Genomic DNA, 15416 nt, shown 5'->3' on the forward strand with positions numbered 1-15416 from the left:
TGTTCATCATCACTGGCCATCAGAGAAATGCAAATCAAAACCACAATGAGATACCATCTCACACCAGTTAGAATGGCAATCATTAAAAAGTCAGGAAACAACAGGTGCTGGAGAGGATGTGGAGAAATAGGAACACTTTTACACTGTTGGTGGGATTGTAAACTAGTTCAACCATTATGGAAAACAGTATGGCGATTCCTGAAGGATCTAGAACTAGAAGTACCATATGACCCAGCCATCCCATTACTGGGTATATACCCAAAGGATTATAAATCATGCTGCTATAAAGACACATGCACACGTATGTTTATTGCGGCACTATTCACAATAGCAAAGACTTGGAATCAACCCAAATGTCCATCAGTGACAGACTGGATTAAGAAAATGTGGCACATATACACCATGGAATACTATGCAGCCATAAAAAAGGATGAGTTTGTGTCCTTTGTAGGGACATGGATGCAGCTGGAAACCATCATTCTCAGCAAACTATCGCAAGAACAGAAAACCAAACACCGCATGTTCTCACTCATAGGTGGGAACTGAACAATGAGATCACTTGGACTCGGGAAGGGGAACATCACACACCAGGGCCTATCATGGGGTGGGGAGGAGGGGGGAGGGATTGCATTGGGAGTTATACCTGATGTAAATGACGAGTTGATGGGTGCTGACGAGTTGATGGGTGCAGCACGCCAACATGGCACAAGTATACATATGTAACAAACCTGCACATTATCCACATGTACCCTAGAACTTAAAGTATAATAAATAAAAATAAAAATAAAAAAAGAAATTAATTTCCAAATCAAATTTGAGAGCACCTTGTGGTAAATGGTAGGCTATAGCATCTCCCTTAGTCCAACATCTTGTAACAAAGAGATCTTCACATGTAGCCATTCTTATATTTTGAACTCTTTTTAGTTGTTTTAGCTTTTTACTAAATTTTTTCCAAGATATATGTGCTTTTGAAATGGGAAGCATGTGATTCTATCCAAAAAGTAGCCCAGTGTTAATACAGTAATTTAAGAAACCGTCCAGTAGAGGTCTCTGAACTTCATGGTTTAATAAGAGCATTTCGAACAATAAATCAAACCTGATTCTTTGCATGACAGAAATATACTTCTATTGAGCATATTTTCCAGATTGGATTTTAGAATAACTGTATTTCACATAGGGTAAACTCTGCTTATTCATGTTTAAAGACACCGAAGACTTATGTTTTCAGATTTTTATTCCCCTAACTGGACAAAAACCTGGTTACCACCAACTTTGCACTATAAAAAGAATAAATATATATGAAAACGTGGAAGACAAAAGCAACAACTAATAATTCTACTATGCCACCAGCACTACAAAGGCATTGATGTAGTTTGACTTACTTTCTATGCAGCCAAAATCCATAATTAAATCAAGCAACTGGCTGTATTGCTTGATTTATAAAGAACATGCATGATTGGACTGTGAAGATATACTTTTCTTTGTGCAAAAGCAGGAAATAAATAAATACCAATTTGTATGTTTTGTGTTGCCAGCGATGAAATCTACATTGCTCCTTCAGGAGTGCAAAAGGAACGAATTCAGGTATGATAAAGGGATTCTTTAACCTCAGTGTCTCTTCTTCTTAATTACTGTTTTATGAAATGGAATTAATTTTAAAAGAAAACGTTCATTTTATCACAACAATTTGAATAACTAATCAACAAACATTTATTGAGTAATTATTAAATGTTTTTTAAGGTGGTAGATATCCTCCATACAACCAGTGTATGTTTTGAAATCTTATTCAGCCTATAGGGGGCAAAAGTGAATAGTGCAGTCTTAAATCACAGTAAAGAACAAGTATGACTTTGCAGCTTTATAACACTACGATCTTTATCAGGCTGGTGGAATAATCAGATTGATGGTCTCAGATGAAACAAATTAATTCATATTTCATAATAGCAAAGTTATTCTAATTTCGAGATTTCAAGTTATGAAACTTTGTTTCAGATTTTGAGAAGTCTCATTCTGTGTTAATGCTGGAGTAATACCCCAAATCTAGTTAAAGCAAACACATAATTATTTAACTTCTAATACAAGAAAAAAGAAAAGCTGCTTTGTTAATAAAACATTTATATTGTAGTTTTTTGATAAACCTTGGCAGATAAAAGCTACAAATCAGAAATACTTGAGGGTGAAGGGTGGGAGGAGATGAGGACGGAAAAACTGCTGTCAGTTACTATGCTTATTACGTGGGTGACAAAATAATCTGTACACCAGACTCTTGTAACATGCAATTTACCTATGTAACAAACCTCCACATGTACCCCTGGACCTAAAATAAAAGTTGAAAAAAAAAGAAAAACCTGTAGATCTACATAATTTCTTAAGCTTTAAGAAGAATATACCTTATTGAGATTAACCTTTCTGAGTACCAGCTAAATTTCTCAAGGGTTAGAAAATTTTACTCAAAATTTTGGTTTTATTTTACAAAATGTGGAGAAAAAATTTTAACACCCGTCTTTGGAAAGTCGATTTCTTTATATAGGCTCTCTGAAATATAGTTGTGAAATTATAGGGCAAAGTTGAGAAGCTAAATTGATGAAATGACAGCAGTAAAATCATTACATAAATAGTAATTTTCCTTATCATTTTTTGTCTTCAAATTTTTTTTAATTTTTGAGATTTATATTAAACTTTTGAGAATATTTTTACCAGTAGAAATCATTTTTTTATTTCTCAAAATTGTTAAATTATTTTGAGAAACTATAATTATATATTTAAAATGTAAATTAAATATATACATATATTAGCACTCTTTGTATATGTATACTAAATATATACACAAGTATGTATACTATAGATAAACACTTTCTTGTATTCTTGTGTATATGTACACAAGAAAAGAAACATTTCTAGTTGGTATTTTGTAAGCCCTCTTTTTTTCTTTTTTTCCCTCTATAAATAGCCTGAAGACATGTTCGTTTGTGATATAAATGAAAAGGACATAAGTGGACCTTTGCCATCGAAGAAGCTAAAAAAAAGCCAGTGTACTCCTCTTTTCATGAATGCTTACACAATGAGAGGTATGCAGAAAATGTATTCAACATAAAGAATATTTGCAGAGTAGGCTCCTCTAAATAATGGTAATTATTATTTCAGTTAACATTTCTTGGATACCCACCATATGCAAGAACTTTAAGTGCATGAACTTACTCAGTTTTCACATCAACCTATGAGGAAAGTCCATTATTCCACTTACCCTGGTGCCCACCACCAACTTATTCCATGCCAGGAAAAATAAGCCCATAACCATATGTATATATATGTATAACTATATGGCCTTTTTTTTCTTTAAAAGCTGTAATTCGGCCTTCACTGAGCATGCAGCTTTCTTCCTCCTCCTCCAGGAGCAGGTGCAGTGATTCATACCCACTCTAAAGCTGCTGTGATGGCCACCCTTCTCTTTCCAGGACGGGAGTTTAAAATTACACATCAAGAGATGATAAAAGGAATAAAGAAATGTACTTCCGGAGGATATTATAGGTATTTTTTTTCCTTTTCTTAAATAATTTGAAAAGAATTCTTCCTTCTCTTTGATAAATAGAATACTGATCATTTTATGCGTATAATGAGATGTCATGGGATCTGTATTAAATAATACTCCATTTAATATTACACTTCCAGACCTATTCTCATGACACAAATGGGATGTCTTCCCTCCTCTCCCGCCCCTATACCAGCCATGGTAAATTAGCAATATGAATAATGAAATATTTGTTTAAGTAAACTGAAAAAAATCTTGACTGAGAGCTCTGCCATTATGGAAAGACTATGGTCCTATATTGAGGCACTCAAAGATCTCTTCACCTTCACTTTGGTCTTCAGAAATTTGAGCAGTGACTACAGTTTATACTTCATGATGATTTAATTTAGTGTTTCTGGAATATTTTCATATTTATGTAAGTTTTCTTAATAAAGTAGATCTCTGTATTTTTAGAATTTTTCAGTGTGGAAGGTGATATGGATAGTAAGTATAGATTACCATTCTAGATCAGTTTAAATAAATTCACCAGTCCACAAAAGTGTAGTAATTCTTCATAATTCTAGAATATAATGGCATGAAGAAACATGTTCTCAGTGTTCAGGGGCAAGCTAAGCATTTCATTTGAGTTTATTAGCATTCTCATTCCTGAACCTTCACTCTTAATTTCCTAAAGGGCTTGATCCTACCTTGCCTTGTTTAGAGGAAAACGGTGCCCGTTTTACTAAAGTGTTATTACTACAATATCATACTCTTACTGCACATAATGGAATGTACATGTTTAAACTAGTGCACTGAGATACTGATTTGATTTCAGTTAATATTTATTGTGTGCTTAAAGCATTCCTCAGGACTGTGAAACACCAATTTACAAAAGTTAAATATTTAAATTAAGAGAAGTGTACATACTGAGGAAAGTAGAGTCCCAGATTGCCTCTTCCATATCTGGGGCTGAAGGAGGGCCTTATGGGTGCTATCAGTTTCATATGAATTTTATTGTTTTGATGAAGAAATAAAAATAGATCAGAAGAATCAGTTTTTCTGAAAAGAGGGAAAAGGTAAGGTAGAGGAACAGGGCATAAGAGAGTCTTTGCAATTTTGTAGAGAGGCCAAACATGGTGGCCCTTTGCAATTTTGTTGGAGCCTAGCTGGGAAATGAGTAATAGAGTCATTATCACAGCTCAGGAGGCAGTGTTATTGTGTCTGAATTTGAAGAGAATCCTGAGTCTAATCAAAAGAAGGGCAGTGACAGCTGGATGAGGTAAGAAAGGATGGAGTTTAAAATTATCCACTGTATTTTTTTTAAGTTTATCTTTTATATAAAGAACATCTTTAAAATACAGTCACATGTCACTGTGGATGGGGATATGTTCTGCGAAATGTGTCACTAGGTGATTTCATCATTGCTTGTGTATGCAGAGTGTACATACACAAACCTAGACGGTATAGCCTACTGCACACCCAGGGCATATGGTATAGCCTAATGCTCCTAGGCTACAAGCCTGCATAGCAGGTTAGTACAAAGTACTGTAGGCAATTGCAACACAATGGTAGGTATTTGTGTATCTAAACATAGAAAAGGTTCGGTAAAAAAATACGATGTAAAAGAGAAAAAGTGTTACACCTGTGTAAGGCCCTGACCATGAACGGAGCTTGCAGGACTGGAAGTTGTTCTGGGTGAATCAGTGAGTGAGTGGTGAGTAAATGTGAAGGCCCAGGACGTTACACTGCTATAGACTTTATAAACATTGTACGTTTAGGCTACACGAAATTTATTGAAAACATTTCTTAATAACCTCAGCTTACTGTAACTTTTTTAGTTTATCAAGCTTTTACTTTTTTTTTTTTTTTTTTTTACTTTTGGACTCTTGTAATAGTACCTTAAAACACACATTGTACAGCTATACAAAAATATTTTCTTTATATCCTTATTCTATAAGTTTTTCTATTTTAATTTTTTTTTAACTTTTTAAATTTTTTTTTTTTAAAATCTGAGACAGAAACACATATATTAGCCTTAGTGTACACAGGGTCAGGGTCATCAATATCACTGCCTTCCACCTCCACACCTTGTCTCACTGGAAGGTCTTCAGGGGCAAGTAACATGCATGGAGCTCACATTTCCTGTGATAACAGGGCCGTCTTCTGGAATACCTCCTGAAGGACCTGCCTGAGGCTGCTTTACGGTTAACTTTTTAAAAACTATGTAAGTAGAAAGAGTACACCCTAAAATAGTGTTTTAAAATTATAGTGTAATAAATACATAAACTACTAACATAGTCATTTATTATTATTATCAAGTATTAAATACTGTACATAATTATATATGCTGTACTTTCATAGAGCTAGCAGCACAGTAGGTTTCTTTACACCAGCATCACCACAGATATTTGCATAATATGTGGTGCTGTAACCTTATGACAGCTAAGCGGTCATTAGGCGATAGGAGTTGTTGGGAGCCGAAAATGCCAAAGGGATCGTGACCAACTCAGCATTCCACTGGAGGCTGTATGATCAAACAGCTAACTGTTTATCATGAATGCAGGATGTGAGCAAACTCACCCTGCGCCTGCCACCAAAAGGTTTGCTGAGGGACATCACTCCCTGGCACAGGGCTCCTTGAAGTTATCTGTTGAGAACTCTAGCACCTATTGTTTGAAGGATGCAGTCTCACAAGCCTGCTGTGAACCAAATGGCTGACTGACAGCTGCCTGACAATCACCCCCCCACGATCACCCCCCATTTCTCGTTGTCTCTTTTACCAATAAATATGGAGGGCTATGTAAAGCTCAGGGCCCTTGTCCACTAGAGGCAAGGTGCCCCCAATCCCTTCTTCCAAACGTACTCTCTTGTCTTTATCTTTTATTCCCATGTTCACCCCCTTTGTCCAGTCCACCAGGTCCATGCAGGTTAGGAGTTTTTCAGCTCCGTTATAATCTTATAGGACCACTCTCATATCTGTGGTCTGACATTGACAGAAACATGGTTTCTGTCATGACTGTACTAGTTCTTACCAGGGAAGGTTAACATATGTATCTGTATAATGTATACGTATATACATGTGTATATAATATATATGTATACATATAGTTGTATAATGGTATACGTATACATAACATTTATATTATAATTGTACTCCCTTTCAGAAGCAGCGTTTCTATGGTACAGTGAAAACAATACTCTTTGAGGGTCAAAGGGCTATCCTGGCTCTCTTTCTCATTTAACTTGTCTGGATCAGTGTCATGTTTGTAAAGTGGGAGGATTGGCTTGAATTCGCTTTCAGGTCTTATTTTGCTGTGAAATTATTTTGCTCCTGAAAATATATCTGACTATTGAGTGCATGCTAGAGAAAAATATAAGTTTGTGGTTCTCTTGGCCAATATTAGGAAAGATTTGAGACTAGCAATTCATTCCTTCAATATTAAGGATAGTGGGATTTGTTTTTTGTTTTTTGTTTTGTTTTGTTTTGTTTGAGACTAAGTCTGGGTCTGTTGCCCAGGCTAGAGTGTAGTGGCTCGATCTTGACTCATGCAACCTCCGCCTCCCGGGCTCAAGCCATTCTCTCACCTCAGTCTTCCGAGTACCTGGGACTACAGGCATGCACCACCATACCTGGCTGATTTTTGTATTTTTTGTAGAGACAGGGTTTCACCACGTTGGCCAGGCTGGTTTTGAATTCATGAGCTCAAGCAGTCCACCTGCCTTGGCTTCCCAAAGTGCTGGGATTATAGCCATGAGCCACCGCACTCAGCCATAGTTAAGGATATTCTATAATTACCTCTGTTTTACTTAAGTGAAGTAATGGGCAGCTCTATACTCTTAATGATAATGGTTGGCCAAGTTATCAGTCACATGATGACTACTTAGTCTATGCTTGCCCTGCAGTAGCAATTTCTGAATACTTTAGCTAGAAATTTTTTTTTTTTTTACGTTTTAGCACTACAAAGTATCTGAGATACTAGTGCCACAAACCACGCTTGTGTTTATTGATTTGCCTATCTCAGATACTTTGGGGTTCTGCAGAAATGAAATACAGTGATTTTGTATTATTGGGAAATTCGTAATATATAATTCAATTTTTAATCTTTTCTATGCTTCTGATTCTGCAATATATCATTTGCCATCTCCTTGTGTAAATATTATGATTGTCCCTGCTTCAAGGAAACATTTGCATGATCTTGATGATTTCTTTGTTAGGTTTTGCTGTATTTTACAAATTTCCACCACTTAGGTTTAGGATTAGACCAAGCCTGCCATATTACCAAGGTACCTTTTGGTAGAGATGGTTATACAAGATACATAGAATAACACGCAATATCCTGTTCATAAAAAGAGCGTGTCTAACTGGTTACTTGAAAAAATTACATATTGTATACATAGCAATGCTTGATTTTTTTTAATGGAAAAAAATAGCTTGTTTTGTCTTACAGATATGATGATATGTTAGTGGTACCCATTATTGAGAATACACCTGAGGAGAAAGACCTCAAAGATCGAATGGCTCATGCAATGAATGAATACCCAGACTCCTGTGCAGTACTGGTCAGACGTCATGGAGTATATGTGTGGGGGGAAACATGGGAGAAAGCCAAAACCATGTGAGTGTAAATCAACATGGGAAATAAGTTACCACCCGCTAAATGTGAAAGAAAATAAAGTATGTCAGTTGGTTTAAATTTAAATTGTTTATCATTATTTCTAGATACTTTATTTTTATTATATATTCATTCATGAAGAAGTATTGATTGGATGAGCTATTGTTTGGCAAGGCTCTAGGAATGTTAATAGAGGAAGAAGACACAGATCCCAAGTTACAAAAGTTCTATTTCAGAAAGTGACATCTAGTTTTTAAAAAGTGTAAATTTATGTAGGCAGTATATTTTAAACTCTCTTTCATTTCCTGAGAGGTATGTAATATGGTTGCATGACTTAATATGATTCCTTTCTGTGTTTTAAAAATGTTGAGGGCAAAATAAAGTTTTGGCCTAGAATTGAGAGAAAATATGTACTAGGAACAAAGCAGAGTTAACTGTAAGAGAGGAGAAATGTGATTCTTTAGGATTGGAGAACTCTGTTGTTCAATAAACACTGGTTCTTTTTGCTTTTTGTTTTACAGGTGTGAGTGTTATGACTATTTATTTGATATTGCCATATCAATGAAGAAAGTAGGACTTGATCCTTCACAGCTCCCAGTTGGAGAAAATGGAATTGTCTAAGCCGAAAGGAAGTCTAATTATATACAGAGATAAAGCTCAACATAATTATTATTTAAATAAAAGCTATTTTTTTTAATGAATTGAAATTTTTCATGATGCTACTAATTTGCCACTAAATACTGCAAATGGTCACCCTGAATCTCTTCTGACATTGGATGTTATTTGCTTATATTCTTATAATTTTAAATGAGGGGACAGTGAAATGACAATTTTATACTCTATGTTTTTGTTTATTTTTAAATCCTTAGCAGCAAAATATTTGCCTTTAATTTCTTTTTTATATATACTCTCAGAAAATTCCTCTTAATTTTTAAAGATGCTGGTGATAATAAAATTCATTGGAAAATTTCCTCATTGTGAAATGAGCATTTTCTTGTTTTAATGTTGGTGTCAGAAAATATATGTGAAACATTAAGTCCAAATTTATCCCTCAATGTTAATGTTAATAGATTTCCCCTATTAACTTTAGTGTTTCCCTGTAGTCTACAATAGGGCACTCATTTTATTTTGGGATCAGTTGTGAAATTCAGATCAGGTGGTATTAACTCAAAATTCCCTTAACCAAACAGATCTTGATCAAACCAGTGATGTAATCAGAAAGTACTTTCTTTAAAATTGTTTTAAATTTTAGGTTTGGGGGTACACACATGAAGGTTTGTTACATAGACAAACATGTCAAGGGGTTTGTTGTACATATTATTATGTCACCCAGGTATTTAGTTCAGTCAATACCCAACAGTTATCTTTTGTGTTCTTCCTCCTCCCACCCTCCCCCATCAAGTAGACCCCAGTGTCTGTTGTTTCCTTCTTCATAGTCTTAAGTTATTACCATTTAGCTTCCACTTATAAGTGAGAACATGCAGTATTTGGTTTTCTGTTACTGTGTTAGTTTGCTAAGAATAATAGCCTCCAGCTCCATCCATGTTCCCGCAAAAGACATGATCTTGTTCTTTTCTATGGCTGCATAATATTCCATGGTGTATATGTACCGTATTTTCTTTATCCATTCTGTTACTGATGGGCATTTAGGTTGATTCCATGTCTTTGCTCTTGTGAAGAGTGCTGCAGTGAACGTTTGTGTGCTTGTGTCTTTACGGTAGAATGCTTTATATTCCTTTAGGTATATACCCAGTAATAGGATTGCTGGGTCAAATGATTGTTCTGCTTTTAGCTCTTTGAGGAATTGCCATACTGCTTTCCACAATGTTTGCACTAATTTATACTCCTACCATCACTGTGTAAGGGTTCCCTTTTCCTTACAACCTTGCCTGTATCTGGGTTTTTTCGTTTGTTTGTTTTTTCTTTTTTTTCTTTTTTGTGACAGAGTCTTGCTGTGTCACCCAGGCTGGAGTGCAGTAGCTCACTGCACTTGGCTCACTGCAACCTCCGCCTCCTGGGTTCAAGTGATTCTCCTGCCTAAGCCTTCCAAGTAGCTGGGATCACAGGCGTGCTACCAGGCCTGGCTAATTTTTGTATTTTAGTAGAGATAGGATTTTGCCATGTTGGCCAGACTGGTCTCAAACTCCTAGCCTCATGTGACCCGCCCACCTCAGCCTCCCAAAGTGCTGTGATTACAGGCATGAGCCACTGCCCTCAGCCTGTTTTCTGGATTCTTGGCAGAGGTTCTTCCACTGGGGAAAAATAGTTTTAGCCACCTCTGGTTAACTTCATTTTCCTTGTTTTAAAATGCAGCTAATGAATAAGATAAAGTATGTGGGGGAACAAACCACAATGCTTAATCCAGTGTAGATGTTCAATAAATATTAGTGTTTTTTAAAATCCCTTTTAATCCTCATAATAGTCTTTTGAGATAGATATTATACCTATTTTCTTAGATGAGAAAATTGAGGCTCAGATAGGAATAATAAATATGTAGAATTTAAATAAGAGAAAATAGGTAAACTTAACACAGTACCTGTCATATACTATGTATGCACTCAAAATATAAACTTCCTTTCCTAAAAACCCGTCACCTAGCTATCTTCAAAGTAATTGTCATGCAACTAAACCATTTAAAGTATGCAGCAGCAGCAGCACATCTCCAATTGTATATTTATTTCCTGGGAGTACAGAAAAGATTGCAAAACCTGCTTTAGAAGTGGGGGAACAGCTGGTGGAGGGCGATATTTCCTAGTTAATATCCTTTTTTTTTAAGAATATGATCCTTCCTATGTGACTGCTAGGATCCAAGGTCCAAAGATGAATACAAATCCAGGCTGGGAGCTAATCCTCAGTGCCTGCACATAGGTGTTCAGTGAATGAGGGAGAGGGAAGCAGGCATTCTTCACATGCCTTTGTGACTGTTGTTCTCTCAGTTATTCCAGCTTCTTTAAGAGGAAAATGTGGTTACAAATGCAGGATTAAACTGGTAAGAGATCTAGATCAAACACTTTTTATTTCATTAAGTGCAGGACATGCCATTCACTCTCAGATTGAATAAGGGATTAACACATTTTAGTCCAGAGACTGTCAATTGTTTCTCAAATGATTCTAGAACCTTTTGGACCCACCCAACTTTCTTGTGAGAGATACTTCAAAATAACATAGTTCGCCAGAGAATGTCCCAAAATCAGAAAGGTAAAGTAATAATCTTAAGGAGTGTTTCATTTTATATCTCAGTTTGTTCAAATACTTCCCTTTTGAGAAAATGTTGCCATGTCTCAGCAGCAGCTATAGTCAAGATGGTCAGATGTGGAACTAATAATATTGACATCACTATTCAAGAGGCAATTTGAATTCTCCCACCAAGTTTCTTTAAAGCAGGACTATAAGGCCCAGCACAGTGGCTCACGCCTGCAATCCCAGCACTTTGGGAGGCTGAAGTGGGTGGATCACCTGAGGTCAGGAGTTTCAAGACAAGCCTGGCCAACATGGTGAAACCCCATCTCTACTAAAAATACAAAAAAATTAGCCAGGCATGGTGGCAGGGACCTGTAGTCCCCTCTACTCCAGAGGCTGAGGCATGAGAATCACTTCAACCAGGGAGGTGGAGGGTGCAATGAGCCGAGATCGGACCACTGCACTCCAGCTTGGATGACAGAGCGAGACTATCTCAAAAAACAAAACAAAACAAAACAGATTTTGGTTTCCATTTCACTGATCTGTAACCTGTAAGCACTGAATCATCACGTTTTAGATACTAATCACTGAAATAGGTATTCTTTTGTGGTCTTAAGTTATAAACACAAATATGCTCTTAAAGTATAATTGGCTTCTGATATGGGTATTAGGGACTTAGGGTTCTAACAGACTTTTTAATATGTTCTATTATTTTACATATAGTAAGTACCTTTTACTTTTTCTACTTCATTATTGCAATAAGGACCACATCTTTGGAATTGAAACCAGGAAAAAAATTTTTTTTTTTGTATGTACAGTAGAGCTTTGAAAGTTAAGTAAAAATTTCCAGTAGTCAAAATTATCATAAAAAAATCCTTTAAAATAACACATCAAATATAGTAGTGTGTGTGTGATTTGTGAACTTAGATTGTTTCATATATTCAATAGTGTTTATCCGTGTCCTCAAATAATCATGCTTTGTTTCTTTTCTTGAGGATGTTGATCAAGTCATCACCCCTCCATTTATCTTGAACAATGTGTTTTAAATCATCCACAAATTTTTCCATTGGTTTCACAATTGTTCATTCTCAGTTTCAGGTTTAATTGCATCTATTGCTTTTAATACACGTAAAGAAAAAGGACTATTTTCCTGATATACAATCTCTTTAGGTTAACTTTAAAATAATTCAATACATTGTGATTGGAACCCACTAGAGAGTTAGGATCTGTTCTCTTTACTTGTGCATGGTTAAACTTTTCTGTTAACAAACATGTCTTTCCCGTGCTCTAAACATGAAAGTATTATATGTGTATAATCTTATGCTCATTTAGGCTTGCATTGTTTTATAAAAACTGGGTGAAAAGCAAAATACCCTAGACCCCCACCCAAAAAAAAGTAACATTAGTGTAAGGAGTAAACTTATGAAACAGTAAGTTGTGTTGTGTTGGTGTCAGATGCTCCTAGTCAAAGCCTTGATGACCATCTGTAAGCTTATCTGTTTGATATAAATGATCTAAAGGACACCCCAAGAAGGTTCCAACAGGCAAGAGAATGGAGTAGACATCCTCAGGGTGCTGAATATTTCTTCCCATGACAGGGTAGGAAATCTTTATCCCTCAAGGGATATTGCTGTAAACCTTTGTTAGCAAGTAGATATCAATAAATGTTGAATGAATGACTCTTGGTCCTCCAGCAATATTAAACAGGATTGAGGAGTAAAAAGAAGTGTCTAGGTCACCTCCAAATTCCATTGTAAGAGAATTGAGCCTAAGAAGAATGAATGTCATGTTAACTTTTATGTTATGGGGCATAATTAATTATTGTTGTTAATGGAGTAGGACTGAGAAAGTCTTAAATTCCTGTATGGGACAGAATGGAAGGGGTGGTTAATAAATAAATCAGTAATGTATTACATCTCAGAAGAAGGAACTGGGAAGACTAGGATTATAAAATCTTGTTGAGCTTATCTGATATCTCTTTACTAAATGTCTTTAATTTGATTGTCTTCCCAATAGCAAACTATGAATCACTTTATACATTAACTGTGTTTAATAATTGCATGAAATATTATAGTTTAGCAAGCACTTTCACCCTTCTAGTCATTTTCTCAGCAATCCTGATGTTGGTGTTAAACACCAAAAACACGTAAGCTTCTGGCGAGACAGGGCCATGTCCTATTTATTTCCATAGCCCTATGCCTACTCCTAGTAGACAATTAAAAAATACTTGCTTTTTGTATAAACCCTCATGTTAACAATGAAACACAGGTTCAGAAAGGTTAACTTGCCCAAGACCTGTGGGCAGGAGAGGGGAATTTTTCCTAGGCCTTTGGCTCTAAACTGTGTGGCATTTTCTCAACCTGGATGAATGAACCCCTCTCAGTAAATGCAAATCTATGCATTTTATTCATGCATCTTCAAATTATTTAAGATAATAAACATAGGGACATTTTCAGGTTTATTTATCTGCTTTTATTCCTTACATAAATTTCAGGCATATTCTATCTAACATTTTAGTAAAACTGCATACATGTTTTAACAATATGCATAGAGGTGATTAACATCATCATGTTAGAATACTCGGATGTTATCCATCACACACCAGGTCCTGTCTTGGGGTGGGGGAGGGAGAAAGGTAGCATTAGGAGATATACCTAATGTAAATGATGAGTTAATGGGTGCAGCACACCAACATGGCACATATATACATATGTAACACACCTGCACGTTGTGCACATGTACCCTAGAACTTAAAGTATTTAAAAAAATACAAAATTTAGCCAGCCATGGTGACATGCACCTGTAATCCCAGCTACTTGGTAAGGCTGAGGCATGAGAATCATTTAACATGGGAGGCAGAGGTTGTAGTGAGCAGCCAAGATAACGCCACTGCACTCCAGCCTGGGTGTCAAAGTGAGACTCTGTCTGAAAATAATAGCAATAATAATTTCACCACCACTGAGATGATCTTGTGACACACTTTGTCCAACAAAATGAGGCAGAAGTGACATTATACAGTTCTGATCCTGGATCTCAGGAGGCCTGGGGTTTCTGCTGTGTTGCAGAACCCTGCCCAACCATCCAAAAAAAGAAAAAGAATATTAGGATGTTATCACAGAAGCAGTTATTTCTCTATCTCCCTCTACAATTTTTAGGAATGAACTTAAACTGAAAAGCCTGCACATTTCTGCTCTTTCCACTTTGTTCTAGTAGTCTTTCACAGATACTAAGATCCTGATGACCCCTGGTTAGTGCAGCTTAAAAATGTGTTGATTCTGCTTTAAATTAAAACTTCTAAAGGCTTTGCACCTAAGTGATGCTTTCCAAAGGCACTTTCAAAGCCATTTACAGGATTTCAGGTATAATTCTGCCCTTTAAATCTCTTTTTTTTTTTTTTTTTTTTTAGCAATTATTGCAGTTAATTTAATTGTATGACATCTCTAGCGCTCTTATCACACAATAGAATGAATTAACTCGTTTTGATCAACACTAATCAATGTCATATCAGCAATCAATGTGTGCCATTTATAGAAACACTCTGAAAAACACTTCTTTCCTCTATCTTCCTAAATTTCAGAACTTTATTCTGATTTTCTCCTTACCTCTTTTTATCCAGAAAGCAAACTTGAACTTCTACTTCAAGTTGCTGGCTCCCTTTGCAGCCAAGAATGACATTGTTTAAAAACCTTGCTATGTTGTGAAAGCTGGCACTTTGAAAGATATTACTTTGGCCCATAGTAACTTGGTAAAAATTGTTACCATTTAGCCATTCACCATTACCATTGATTGAGTCTGACTCATCAAGCTTACCAATAAATGTGATTTTAAGTATAAGCCTTAACTATAAGCCTTAATCCTCTGCTCGTGGAGCTTGAGGTTTATATGGGCACAGAATAGGGGTGTAGCAGGCCAGAGTGGTCTTAGAAAAGGCAACATTTGGGTGTGAAAACAGGAATGCCTGTTCCTATTTAGGTGCATGGGTTTCCAGACTTGAGGGTGGGGCCTTTGCCGGGGAACTGCCCTCTTCTACTTAGTGTTTCCCTACCTCCTGCCCATATCATTAGCATTTTTAATAATTTTACATTGACCTTGAGCAGAATCACTTAACTTTCATT

General features: G+C 36.1%; 2 protein-coding genes across 4 annotated transcripts in view; one reads left to right on the forward strand and one right to left on the reverse strand.

Moving 5' to 3' along the window:
• APIP (APAF1 interacting protein) overlaps positions 1-9091 on the forward strand; it is a 39601-nt gene extending 30510 nt beyond the window's left edge. For 2 of the 3 annotated variants that reach the window (XM_050758940.1, XM_050758939.1), the window contains 5 exons: positions 1536-1584; positions 2951-3068; positions 3393-3528; positions 7957-8124; positions 8643-9091. In XM_050758940.1, the coding sequence (XP_050614897.1) occupies positions 1536-1584; positions 2951-3068; positions 3393-3528; positions 7957-8124; positions 8643-8742 (571 nt within the window). In that variant the 3' untranslated portion in view covers positions 8743-9091. The remainder of the gene's footprint in view (positions 1-1535; positions 1585-2950; positions 3069-3392; positions 3529-7956; positions 8125-8642) is intronic. The other variant, XM_050758941.1, reaches the window with a different exon arrangement.
• Positions 1-15416, reverse strand: part of PDHX (pyruvate dehydrogenase complex component X) — a 157991-nt gene that overhangs the window by 104242 nt on the left and 38333 nt on the right. The window lies entirely within an intron of this gene.

The sequence above is a fragment of the Macaca thibetana genome, chromosome 14 (genome assembly GCF_024542745.1).
Source record: "Macaca thibetana thibetana isolate TM-01 chromosome 14, ASM2454274v1, whole genome shotgun sequence".
Taxonomy (NCBI): Eukaryota; Metazoa; Chordata; class Mammalia; order Primates; family Cercopithecidae; genus Macaca; species Macaca thibetana.